General features: G+C 37.3%; 1 protein-coding gene across 6 annotated transcripts in view; it reads left to right on the top strand.

Annotated features, from left to right (window-relative positions):
• The window catches only part of Zfp280c (zinc finger protein 280C), a 63,626-nt gene that overhangs the window by 32,218 nt on the left and 17,521 nt on the right, over positions 1-13,887 (top strand). For 4 of the 6 annotated variants that reach the window (NM_001427656.1, XM_087599640.1, XM_087599639.1 and 1 more), the window contains 6 exons: positions 2,757-2,921; positions 3,053-3,162; positions 6,922-7,142; positions 11,034-11,191; positions 11,532-11,632; positions 12,517-12,663. In NM_001427656.1, coding sequence (NP_001414585.1) covers positions 2,757-2,921; positions 3,053-3,162; positions 6,922-7,142; positions 11,034-11,191; positions 11,532-11,632; positions 12,517-12,663 — 902 coding nt within the window. The remainder of the gene's footprint in view (positions 1-2,756; positions 2,922-3,052; positions 3,163-6,921; positions 7,143-11,033; positions 11,192-11,531; positions 11,633-12,516; positions 12,664-13,887) is intronic. The other 2 variants (XM_087599642.1, XM_087599643.1) reach the window with 1 other exon arrangement.

Genomic DNA, 13,887 nt, shown 5'->3' with positions numbered 1-13,887 from the left:
ATGGGAGATCTTTCCATCTTCTGAGGTCTTCTTCAATTTCTTTCTTCAGAGGCTTGAAGTTCTTATTGTACAGATCTTTTACTTCCTTGGTTAAAGTCAAACCGAGGTATTTTATATTATTTGGGACTATTATGAAGGGTGTCGTTTCCCTAATTTCTTTCTTGGCTTGTTTCTCTTTTGTGTAGAGGAAGGCTACTGATTTATTTGAGTTAATTTTATACCCAGCCACTTTGCTGAAGTTGTTTATCAGCTTTAGTAGTTCTCTGGTGGAACTTTTGGGATCACTTAAATATACTATTATATCATCTGCAAATAGTGATATTTTGACTTCTTCTTTTCCAATCTGTATCCCCTTGATCTCCTTTTGTTGTCTGATTGCTCTGGCTAGAACTTCAAGAACTATATTGAATAAGTAGGGAGAGAGTGGGCAGCCTTGCCTAGTCCCTGATTTTGCTGGGATTGCTTCAAGTTTCACTCCATTTAGTTTAATGTTAGCGACTGGTTTGCTGTATATGGCTTTTACTATGTTTAGGTATGGGCCTTGAATTCCTATTCTTTCTAGGACTTTTATCATGAAGGGGTGTTGAATTTTGTCAAATATTTTCTCAGGATCTAATGAAATGATCATGGGTTTTGTCTCTTCCTTTGGTTTTCTATACCCAGGGTTGTCTCCCTTTGTGCTTTCTTTATTGCTTCTATTTTTGTTTTTAATTCCTTCACCTGTTTGTTTGTGTTTTCCTGGAATTCTTTCAGGGATTTTTGTGACTCCTCTCTATAGGCTTCTACTTGTTTATTTATGTTTTCCTGTGTTTCTTTAAGGGAGTTCTTCATGTCTTTCTTGAAGTCCTCCAGCGTCATGATCAAATATAATTTTAAATCTAGATCTTGCTTTTCTGGTGTGTTTGGATATTCAGTGTTTGCTTTGGTCGGAGAATTGGGTTCCGATGATGCCGTGTAGTATTTGTTTCTGTTGCTTGGGTTCCTGAGCTTGCCTCTCGACATCAGATTGTCTCTGGTATTACTTTGTTCTGCTATTTCTGACAGTGGCTAGACCGTCCTATAGGCCTGTGTGTCAGGAGTGCTGTAGACCTGTTTTCCTGTTTTCTTTCAGCCAGTTATAGGAACAGAGTGTTCTGCTTTCGGGCGTGTAGTCTTTCCTGTCTACTGGTCTTCAGCTGTTCCTGTGGGCCTGTGTCCTGAGTCCACCAGGCAGGTCGCTTGGAGCAGAAAAGTTGGTGTTATCTCTGGTCCCCAGGCTCAAGTTTGCTCATGGGGTGTTGCTTATGAGCTCTCCGTGAGGGCAGCAACCAGGAGGGCCTGCACTGCCTTTTCCAGGAGCCCCCGTGCACCGGGATCCCTGATGGCGTTAGGTGTTTTCCTCTGGCGTCAGAGATGTGTGCAGAGTGCAGTCTCTTCTGGCTTCCCAGGCGTGTCTGCCTCTCTGAAGGTTTAGCTCTCCCTCCTATGGGATTTGGGTGCAGAGAACTTTTTATCTGGTCGGTCCCTTCATGTTCCGCTGGTGTCTCAGGCACAGGGGACCTGCTGCTCCAGTGCCCTTATCTACGGGATCCCAGAGGCCTTATACAGTTGCCTCTTGGGCCAGGGATGTGGGCAGGGGTGGGCAGTGTTGGTGGTCTCTTCCGCTCTGCAGCCTCAGGAGTGCCCACCTGTCCGGGCAGTGATCTCTCTTTGCCAACATTTATTGATTATTCAAGCGACACAAGCATCTTTCAAAAACATTCAAGTAACAAATCCAAAGTCAGTATCAAGTGCTGGGAGTAATCCTTCAGTGACTATACCCTCTAATGTTAGGAGAAAGAATTCTACATCATCTCAAAGAAGGAAACATCATAAATTGTACAGAGGAGCCTCTTACTTTCCATGAATATACCTACTCTTTCTCCTGTGACTGTAGATTTGAGAGCATTAAACTGTCAAAAAGAGGTTATAGGGACCTTGTCATGAAGAACAATTCATATTTGATTATTTTATAAAATCACTTTGTCTGTGCTTGAGCCTATTTCTCAAACAGATGCCATGAATTATATAAGCCTTTGGATGCTAAGATGTGTTCTCAAACACAAAAGGAAACACTTTGTCTGACTTGCCCATTACATTTAATTAACACCGAGGATAATAATTGGAAGGCCATTGTGGAAACACTAGATTTTTTTCACATGAATGAGTGAATTATTTTTGTTTCCACTACTTACTTAAGGAACAACCAAATAAACTATTTGTTACATTATTAGTTGGAAAAAGACCAAATAAAACTTTTATCTCAAGATTTTTAAAACACCTTTTAAGAGTTCTCCTGGATTTTAGACTGATTATTTTTTAAGTTTAAGTATATTTAATCGCCAAAACATAGATTCATTTGTAAGAACTTAGCTCAGAGAAAGCTGATCTAGCTTCCTTTTATCTATCTCTTTCTTTTTTACTTTATTATTGTTGTTATTGTTGCTTTGTGTTTTGTGGGATGGATGCTTTTTTCCCTCAGCCTGTCTTCTTTAATAAATAGCTTCATTTGAAAGTATCTTTTTAACTTTGTATAAAATTTCTTTTGTGAATCTGAAAATGCTTCCTTGTATAGTTTATGCTTTTTTTGGTTATATAAACTTTTGTCATTTAAGTTAGCTCCAAGACATTTTTACAATATTTTAAATGTTAAAGCCATTTTCATAGCAATTTTGCATAAGTAATATTCTGTGCTAAACCATTTATAAATACCTTTTCTGGTGCTCAAATCATTGTAGGTGTCAATCAAACTTTACGATTAAAACATCCTTCCTCATCCAAAGTAAACAGTGTTAATCCAAAGAAGCCAAAGACTAATGCAAGCATTTCTGAAACAGGCCGTGGCTCAGCATCATCTTTAAACATGTCTCCTTCCGAGGCTTCTTCCCAGGTTGTACTATCAAGTAAGTATGAAATCTTACATAGGAAAACCTATTAGTTAGAAACAAATTTTAGGAATTATGGTATTTTTAAAAGGTGTTTAAGTTTTCTAAAAGATCAATTTTTATTTATAAAAGTCCTTAATATATTTTAGATATGAATACCTCATCAATTCAGTCTGCAGCCGGAAAACCTTCACTACGATCTTGTCCAAAGTGCAATGTTAAGTTCAGTCTTTTGGATCCTTTGAAGTGCCACATGAAGGTAAAATCGTTTCGAATTCGAGTTTTGAAAATGAAGAAATATTAAGAACAATACATAGTAAATATTTGTCTATATATTTAAATAATAAAGCTTCTTTTATTGTCATTTTCATATGAGTAAAAATTAAATTTCATGATTATACAAAATTTAAATTCGTCCTAGCCATGAAATTATAAAACTTAAGTTCGTCATGTAAACACCATCATATGTGTTTTATTTTATTGGCTAAAGGTATGCCATTCTTTATACCTCTCATAAAGCAAGGATTTTATTAGTCTTTCATAAAACTTAAAATTTCCTTATTTTAATTTTTCCATGGTGTCATAGTCACTTCATATTTCTCAATAGAAATCTTAGTTTTATGTCTTAATTTTCCACAATTTCCTAATGGAGAATTATCAAATGATAGTTTTAACTCAATCCAGAAAAGGATAGGATTATAAATGAATTCTAGTTTTATATTGGTATTTCAAGCTCCTGAACTTGGATTTTTAGATAAATTTGAAGCTACTAAAAATTATGGGATTTAGAGGGATTTTTAGTTAAAATATGTTACTTATTAATAAAATAATAAAACAGTATTCTATGGTATCTTTGTAAGATAGTCCATCGTATCTTTGCCTGCCCCATGTAAATGGCAGCAAGGAAGGAGGCAAGAAAAAGAGTAAAATATGTAAGGTATACATGGTATGTGGACAGAAGGATCTGGAGAGTACAAAGAATCATCTTGGAAAAAGATTCTGCACACTGTTCCCAAAACAGATTTTTACTTAATCCTGGAGAAAAGTAGAGGGGTGAGGATAAGTGCTCAAAATTTCAAATACAGGTTATCTATTCTGGTACTGGACATTAGTCTATCCACCTTCCTGACTGTGTGAGAACAATGAGTCCAGTACTACACCACCAATACTGTCTTTGATATTTGACAATTCCATTTTGTAATCTCTTTAAGATATAGTTCTCTTCCTCTCTCTCTCTCTGTCTCTTTCTCTCCCTCCCTCCCCTTCCCCCTCTCTCATATAACTTCACTAGCATTTTAAATAAAGTATCATTTGCCCTTTTTTGGCCAAATTTCATTTATTTATTCATTATCCTTTATGAATGAGTGTCGATGTGTGTGTGTGTGTGTGTGTGTGTGTGTGTACATTTGTACATTTGAAAAGTGTGTGTTTCCCACTGTACGTGTGTGGAGATCATAGGACAACCTCAGGTGTCAGCCTTTGCCTTCCACTTTGCTTGAGATGGGATTTCTTTGCTGTTTGTGGCTGTTATGCCAAATTCTCTTGTCTCTGCCTCTCATCTCTTTGTAGAAGCACAAGGACTATAGACAAGTACTACCATGCCTGGCCTTCCTGGGTTCTCAGGATTCAAAGTCAGGTCCTCACCTGTGTACAGAAAATGCTTTGTCTACTGAAGCATTTCCCCAGCCCTTGTAATCCTTCTTTTCCTGTTTATGTATGAAGTCTAATTATCTTTTTCTAACAAGATTTCTTTAATGTATGAGTATCTGCATGTATGTACACCTGTTCGTTTTGTATGTGTTGTTAAAAGAAATGTCTTCTCAGCTCCTTTGCCTTTATTTATTTAACAAATATTTATTGGAAAATTTAAACATTTTGAACTAAATGAAAGACAAAGGACATCACTATAAAACTAACGGTGAAAGTCAGTAGAAATGACTGAATGTGTGGAAATGTGGGAATATAGGATACTTTCTTTTCAGTAGGGTTACAAATCAGCAAAAACAGATATGGAAAAAAAGGTTGAACTGTGATTCCTAATAAAACTTATCAGTTTATTAGCCATGGTTTTCTAAAGAACAGGCATGATATATGGGAAAATATATGTTAAATTAATGATGATAATACACACACACACACACACACACACACACACACACACACACACACAAAGGGGATTTGTTAAAGTGGCTTATGAGTGGTCCTGGCTCTTCCCTGAGGAAAAGGTCAAGAATCCAGAAGTTGTTCAATCCTCTAAACTGAAGGTCTTGTCAGTTCCAGCTGGTGCTGGAATCCCAAGTCTAGAGTGCTGCACTTTTGCAGTTCACATTGGAATCCCAAAGAGCTGTGTTCTAACACCAGGGAAAGAAAGACTCGGGAACAGGATAGATGAATTTGTCAGTGACAGTGAAGGGAAGCAGGCAAACAGCCAAAAGCTTCACCTAGTTTCTTTTATGTGGGTTGCCAATAGATGCCGCTGAGATTTAGGGTGAGTCTCCCACGTCAAAGAATTCAATCAAGAAAAATCCCTCATGGGTGTGCCTAGCTGCTTAGGTTTTAGGTAATTTCATAAGTAGTCAACTTGACAACCAAGATTAGCCATCGCAGTCAGTAGTATAAATTCTTTCATAAATGGCCAGATACCAATGCAATCAACTATGACTTTAGGTTTGGAATACAGCACAGATAACATTTACTGAGATTTAATTACATGGTAATTTTCTTCTGAAAGTATTTTTCCCTGCTCATGCATAAATACCTTTCTATTTTCCTACCATCTCTATATGTTTTAAATTATTTTAGGATATATTTAATGTTACTGAGGTGCTACTGAATTATAAGAATTCTCACAGTTGTTTTCTCTAAGACTTTAAAGTTTATATATTTGACAATTATAATTCTATGATTTACAAATATTTTCTCCCATTTTATTTTTGTTCTCCAGTTATTATTTTAAAGATTTACTTGTTTTTGTTTTATGTATTTGGGTGCTTTGTTTACATGTATGTCTGTATCATTTGCATACCTGGTGTTCCTGGAGGCTAGAATAGGCCTTGGCTGCCCTGAGACTACAGTCCCAAACAGTTGGGAAGATATGGGTGCTCACAATTGAACCCTGGCTTCTCTGGAAGAATGGTCAGTGCTCTTAACTGCTGAGCCACCTCTCTAGTCTGCTCTAGTTATTCTTAAAGACTCATCCCAGAGAAATTCTACCACTGAAAATTATGTACAATAAAAAATTAATTTTCATTGAATAAAATTTATATGTGGAAAGTATTCTACATTAGAATCAGTTTAAATGAGATTTTGACTTTTTTCAAGGTAAATATCTCACATGAAATGTTTAAGTTTTACAGATAGACTACACTGAGAGTTTAAGAATATAACTGATAACTCTTTGTGGGTCACACGTTATCTAGTTCCTTGTGTTAGGAGAACACCATATCAACTGTGTTCAAAATCTAGTTTCAATTATGCTTTACTCAAGTATTAGTATGTCATTAGATATGATATTAGATAGTTTTCGTATGATTTTAGGCACTGGGCTAGAGAGATATCTCAGCAGTTAGGAACACTGGCTGCCCTTCTGGAGACCCTGAGTTCAATTTCCAGCAACCACATGGTGGCTCACAACCATCTATAGTGAAATCTTGGGCCCTCTTCTGGCTGGCAGGTATACATGAAGATACTCATTAAATAAAAAACTTTTTAAATAATGGTAATTAGGATTCATACATAATGATGTATGTAACTTTTAAGTTGTATGTTGACATTAGTATGAAATGTATAGTTATGGGCCAAAAAGCAATTGATTAAATCTTACTCCAAAAAGAACTTAAAGACTTAAAGTTTTTCATTTGCTTTGGAAGTTATTTCTTTCCTTAAAATGCTGGTGTTTATGGTTGGGATTTTTTTGCATAAAGAAGGAAGCCAGTGTTTTGGTGGGTATCTTTTCATATTGCTAAGCATAGATTTTTATAAGAGGTACAAATAAAACATGCTATTTCTCCTTTTTCAGCGTTGCTGCCCAGACATGATAAATAAGTTTCTGGAAACTCTCAAATCAGAAAATTCAAAGGCTGTAAGCAGAGCTATCATTGGCTCAGATAAAGAAAAATTGATCATGCTAGTTAGTGACTTTTATTATGGAAGACATGAAGGAACTATTGAGGAAGACCAGAAGGCTCCCACAACTTTTAAATGCTTCAGTTGCACAAAAGTTCTTAAAAATAATATTAGGTATGTAAATACTGATTTCTATTTGTTTGAAAAGAAACAAAAACTTACACCTGGATCTTTTAATATAAATATTGTAATTTTTGTCATCCTAAGTAATTCATTGTAATACTTGTGCTAAGAAGCTCTTTCTTGTGCTGGATGTCTTTATTTTCTCTTCCATTTTTGTAGTTTGATATCTGAATCTACCCGGTTATAATTTTTTCAGATAGCTTAAAAAACAGGAGAAATTCACGGTGTACACATGTCTGCTTTGATTTTTGTACAATTGAAACATTTTAAACACAGATATAATTCCCAATGGAGTTCTAAAGATTTCTTTTTGTGAGACAGGGTCTCTCTATATATGGAAACTCACTTATGTAGGCTAGGTTGGTCTTAAACTCAGAGATGTGCCTGTTTTTGCCTCCTTAGTTCTTGTGTTAAAGGCATATGCTACCATGCCTGCTTAAAATTCTAAAACTTAAAAATTTTGTCTTAAAATTTAAGAACATGGATTTTATTATCAAAATTACATGGCCTGTTGAATATTTATCAACATTTGTAAAACAATTAACAAAACAACTGATTTTTCATTGCTTTTGTAGCCTGATATTTGTGGTAGGTCACAGTTTTCACAATGTGCGTGTATATGATATCTTTCTCAATATTTATTGTTAATACTACTTCCAGGATTTTTCTATAGAAAAAACATTTTTTTCTGTTTTGAAACAGGGTTTCTCTGTGTGGCCCTGGCTGTCCTCGAACTCAATTTGTAGACCAGGCTGGCCTCAAACTCTAGAAATCCACCTGCCTCTGCCTCCTGAGTCCTGGGACTAATGACATGTGACACCATGCCCTGATGAAAAAGAAACAACTTTTTGATACAGGGTCTTTCTATTTGGTAACTCTGGCTATCCTAGAATTCATTGTGTAAGCCTGTTAGTTCTCAGAGCTTGCCTCGAATTCACAGAGATCCACCTCTCTCTGCCTCCCAAGTGTGAAAGTAAAGGAGTATGCTACTGTTCCTAGCTTAGAGAAAAAAAAAACTGAGACAGGGTTTCACTGTACCTCTGACTGTCCTGGAACTCACTCTGTAGACTAATAGGCTGACCTCAAAATCATACAGAGCTGCCTTCCTCTGCTTAAATCCTAGGTATGAGCTATGATGCCCTACTAGGATTTTTTCTTTTATAAATATAACTTAGTAGATTGCTCTAAGCCTGGCCTTTTATACATTCTTTCATGTAAGATTTGGGTTATGAGCTCTCTCAAACACAAACTCCAGGAAGATCTTCACATTGCTTGTAGGCAGAATAGACACTACACTACACAGTACAGCTTTGGGAAAACTAAAAAACAAAGTACAGGATAGTAGCCTTTTTCTTGTCTTTATTGTTTAAGAATTTCATATATGCATATGATGCATTTTGATCAAATCCACCCCATTTCTTCACCCTCAATACTGCCCCTATTCCCCTACTCCCACTTTTCCCTCCCAAGGCATTGCTATTTTTTTCTTTAACCCGCTGGGTCCACATAGTGCTGCTTGGTGTAGGGTGTGAGGCATAGGTATATGGCCATCCACGGGAGCATGAGCCTGCCTTTCAGGGGCCACATTTCTGAAAGGAATTGGCTCCTGTTAATAGTTCCCCAATTAGGAATGGGACTTTATGAACCCCTTTCCTACCCATACTGAGATTTTGGCTGGCTTAATCTTACGCAGGCCTTGTGCCTTCACTCACAAGTACTGTGAATCCATGTGTGTAACAGTGCTATTTTCCCAACATTTATAATAAAAATGTTAAATATTCAACAACGGTTTTGAAAAAGTTTTACCATGAACATCTATTTACCAATTTGATTTTACCATTCACATTGTACTGTAGAAGTCAAATAAGTAGGTTTGTGTTCCTTATACTTTATGATATATAGCCTAAAGGTAATTTTACATGATACTTCTGATTTACCTGCACTGTATATTGTCATGTGTCTTAGTTTGGGTTTCTATTGCTGTGATGAAACAGCTTGACCAAAAAGCAACTAGTGGAGGAAATTGTTTATTTCACTCGCTCACCGTTCCATCATCATCAAAGGCAGTGAGGGCAGGAACTCAAACAGAGCTGGAACCTGGAGGCAAGAGCTGGTGCAGAGGCCATGAAGGGGTGCTGCTTACTGGCTTGATCCCTGTGACCAGATCAACCTGCTCTCTTATAGCACCTAGGACTACCAGCCCAGGGTTGGCCCTACCCAGAATGGACTGGGCTCTCTTTCCTTTATGAACCACTAATTTAAAAAATGGCCAGCAGGCTTGCCCACAGTCAGTCTTACAGAGACATTTTCTTGATCGAGGTACTCTCCACTTTGATGACTCTAGCGTGTATCAAATAGACATAAAAGTTAAGTGCACTTGTGGAGTGATGAGATGCTCAAAGCATTTTAGATTTCGGACCATTTCAGATCAGAGTTTAACAGATACGCAATTTACAACATGCTTATTTTTCCATAGAACCATGTAATATTTGAATACTTTCAAAGTTAATTGTAGACTTCTACCAAAACCAAAGGAGTAAAGAAGATACTGAACTTCAAGCATCGAGGTGCATGGCAGTAATCCCAGTACTTGGGATGGTAAAAACAGGATTGTGAGAACATCCTGGGCTACCTAGAGACCCTGTCTCCAAAAAAGTAGATATTATAGATCGTAATTATAATCAGCTATAGCTCACAGTTCTTTATAAAGCCTATAATTTTAAAGGCTATAATCCCATCACTCTGGAGGTGGAAGTAGGAGGATCAGAAGTTCAAGAGAGACCTCGGCTATGTAATGAGTTCAAGGCCAGCTTAGGTTATGTGAGACTATCTCAACAGAAATAAGGTGTGCTTTGGTGATGGTGTTAAAAGAGATGATGTCCGAACCCTTCACAGTTTCTTCTTTACACTGATAATTTATGGTACGATGGTTTTCTATAGAAACTCATAATGAATTATTGTAAATAGCCAACCTAATATTACAATTGCTTTTCGTGGCTGTTCTTTCTCTTCCCTCCCAACGTAGCCTCCCCAGTTCTAATAGGACAGATGTGAGCCACCATACCAGCAAAAGCATTTCAATTCATTGAGTTTTTACTTTGAAATTCAGTTTGGTAAGGCTTCGAAACAGTTATACACATTTGTATCATAAGCTCTCCCATGAAACGTCAGTATTCCCTCTTACTGAATCCTTTTTTAGGGAAGCTGAGATAACAGGATGTAAAACTGACTGAGTGGATGGTGTTGCAGAGGTTAACACTCTGCAAGGAAAATATTTTCTGTATTACAGTTTTTAACATTGTGATGGACTTACTTGGTGATAGAATCTGCTGTGTTTCCTAGACTAACTGTAAGTTCATAACCTCAAATGAATCCTGCCTTCTCAACCTCCGAGTAATTAGTTCTACACATACATGATACCTGCCCAGCTAAAGTATTGTCTTTGTTAATATCGTGTTGCTGTGTGAGAATACCATGACCAAGGCAACTAATCAAATAAAACATTTAATTTGGGGTCCATGGCCAACGTGGCATGGAGCATGGCAGTGGACAGGCAAGCATACAGCAATAGCCGACAGCTTACATTTTGAGAGCTCGTAAGGCACAGAGAGAGGCAGAAAGTTAACTGGGAAAAGCAAGGGCTTTTGAAACCTCAAAGCCCACCCCCAGTGACACACCTCCTCCACCAAAACTACAACTTATCTAATCCAAACAGGCATGCTGATATATGCTGATCTCATTTCAATCACACTATTCTAGATGACATTAAAGCCTTATAGGCGATGTTTTAAATATCAGTCATGTACAGTTTTTAGGATCCAGTAATGATGTGTGAATCTTTGGTTGTTAGACATTTTGCATCTGTTTTATTATCACTTATAGGTTCATGAACCACATGAAACACCACTTGGAATTTGAAAAACAGAACAATGAGACCTGGGAAAGCCATACTACATGCCAACACTGTTATCGGCAGTATCCCAACCCTTTCCAGCTACAATGCCACATTGAGAGTACACATACTCCTCACGATTTTTCTAGTAAGTGACGAATTTACATAATTTAATTATCTGAGTATGAGGGAATAATAAGGATTAAGTTTATAGAGAATTTTTCAATTGTAAAACCAATGCCTTTAATTTATACTTAATATAAAAACTAACAATGGTTGTAGTTAGCACTGGCTAGGAACTATGTAGCTCTACAACCTAGGTACATCCGCAGTTCCTCCAAACAGTATTACAGTCAATAGTGATAAGATTGCTAGAATCGCCTATTCTAGTAGTGTTACTGTATTATTTAATGCTGTGATTATACAAAATGAATCCTGTTTTCATAAGCATGTGAAAAATGCTGTAATGTGATTTTTCTCCCTTTCAGCTATTTGCAAAATCTGTGAATTGTCATTTGAAACAGAGCATCTGCTTTTACAACATATGAAGGACACTCATAAACCTGGTGAAATGCCATACATTTGCCAGGTATACACACGTTTATTACATACTTGGCTGTCTGTTCAATGTCTGCAGTCCATGAAATAGTATTGTTTCTTCTGATTTCTTAAGCATATCAGTAAAATGTGTTAGTATTACTCAAATTGAAAAGCCCTTGTTCTCGGTGATTTCCACTTGGCTGAATTCATGCATTGTGTGGGTGTAGTGAGCTAGATTTGGCCTTCCTAGCCATGGTTCTCTGACTTTTGTAACAGACAGTTGTCCTGCTGGAGAAAGACAAACATGGCCTTGCTTATCTTACAGCGAAGATTATACACATGTCAAAGAAATAGCAAGTACTAGAGAACCTAACTAAATATATTTTGTCAAGTGTTTTTCCAGAGTTTGAAGTAACTCCCAGTATAAAGAAAACAACATAAAGATAAACTGTCTCTGGCTTAGCCTTTAAAAATCAGAGTGCTGACCCCGGGCTCTAACCTCATATGTAGCAATGAATGGCCTAGTAAGAGCACCAGTGGAAGGGGAAGCCCTTGGTCCTGCCAAGACTGAACCCCCAGTGAACGTGATAGTTGTGGGGAGGGCAGTAATGGGGGGAGGATGGAGAGGGGTACACCAATAGAGAAGGGGAGGGGGAGGGGTTAGGGGGATGTTGGCCCAGAAACCGGGAAAGGGAATAACAATCGAAATGTAAATAAGAAATACTCAAGTTAATAAAGATGGGAAAAAAAATCTGAGTGCTGAAAGTGTATGTCATGGTAGATCGGAAAAGAGGAATAAAGGCTGGCTATGGTTTGACATAGCTCTAGTGCAAGATGTTTTTCTAAACCAATGATATATCACAACGAAGTTGATATAAATTATATGCAAGTTATAAAATTTTGTGTTGAACTTAACTTTATTTATATTTCTAGGTTTGCCAGTTTAGGTCATCGATATTTTCTGATGTAGAAACTCACTTTAGATCATCTCACGAAAACACTAAGAACTTGCTATGTCCATTCTGCCTCAAAGTTAGTAGAATGGCAACCCCTTATATGAATCACTACATGAGACATCAGGTGAGGTCTACTTTATTTCTTCACATCGTCTTATCGAAAAGACATAGGTACTTAGAACAGTAATTAAATTTATTCCAGACAGAAAGCAAACGTGTTCAAAATGTCATGATTAATTTACGATTTATGGTGACTTGTAAAACATGTCCTCTTTTCCCCTGCTTTCAGATAATACTGAGGTCCATAACCAGTGAACTTTCTGAAAGGTATCCCTAGAAATAGGAACCACAGAGTAGAGCAAAAGGAAGTAAATCAGTGGGGTGTGTAGGCTGCATATTTTGGTATCCAAGATGAGTAGAAAGTGTGATCTTGTAGGTAATTTTGAAGAGCAGAGGAAAGCATTTGCACTGAGGAAGCTAAGAATTTTGCTTTTCTCTCTCTTCCAATATCCTTTCCTCTTCCCAGTCTGTTGTTATTGTTGTGAGACTACATGTATTTGTGATGAGTTCCCCAGGGTGGTTTTTCACAGTGCTGCGAAGAGGCAACAGCTGTGACCCTTATTACCACATTTGTAAACCATATTTAGATTATGACTTGCTTCCCATGTGAATTTTGCCAGTTCTATATAATTTCTAAGATGCCAGTACCAGTGCTTATGTTTTTCTTTTTTTTTTTTTTCTTTTTTTTCTTTTTTTCGGAGCTGGGGACCGAACCCAGGGCCTTGCGCTCGCTAGGCAAGCGCTCTACCGCTGAGCTAAATCCCCAACCCCTATGTTTTTCTTGAGGTCTGATTTTGAGTTCACCTAGTCTTTTTCTGAAACCGTTAGCCTGGCATTTGGCTGAAAACTTCGGTGAAACTGGAATCCTTTTATTTGCCTGAAAGAGCATTGAACAGGATTTACTGGACATGTAATAAACTTTGCGTTCCCACTGATTAGCTCACTGTATCTTCTTATTATCAGTTGTATTGTCATTACCAATGTCCTCAGCCCTGCTGCTAAACATGACGTTGGTTCAGTCATTAGGTAATAAAATTAACTTCTTGGTAACTAGGGAAGAAAACTTTTCACTCTTAAAAACTCTGACAAAAATCAATCTGTGTGCCTGCCTTCATTTTTTCTTTCTCTTTCCTTCCCCCTCTCACCCCCTTGTTGACAGGAACTCACTATGTAGCCCTGGCTGGCCTGGAACTCTCTATAATAGACCCTGCTGGTCTCAAATTCACAGAGATCCACCTTCTTCTGACTCTGTGTCCCAAACACTAGCATTGAAGACAGTGGCTTCCAT

This window comes from Rattus norvegicus, chromosome X, assembly GCF_021556685.1.
Source record: "Rattus norvegicus strain SHRSP/BbbUtx chromosome X, alternate assembly SHRSP_T2T, whole genome shotgun sequence".
NCBI lineage: Eukaryota > Metazoa > Chordata > Mammalia > Rodentia > Muridae > Rattus > Rattus norvegicus.
Note: the sequence above shows the minus strand (reverse complement) of the source record. Positions and strands in the feature narration are given on the sequence as shown.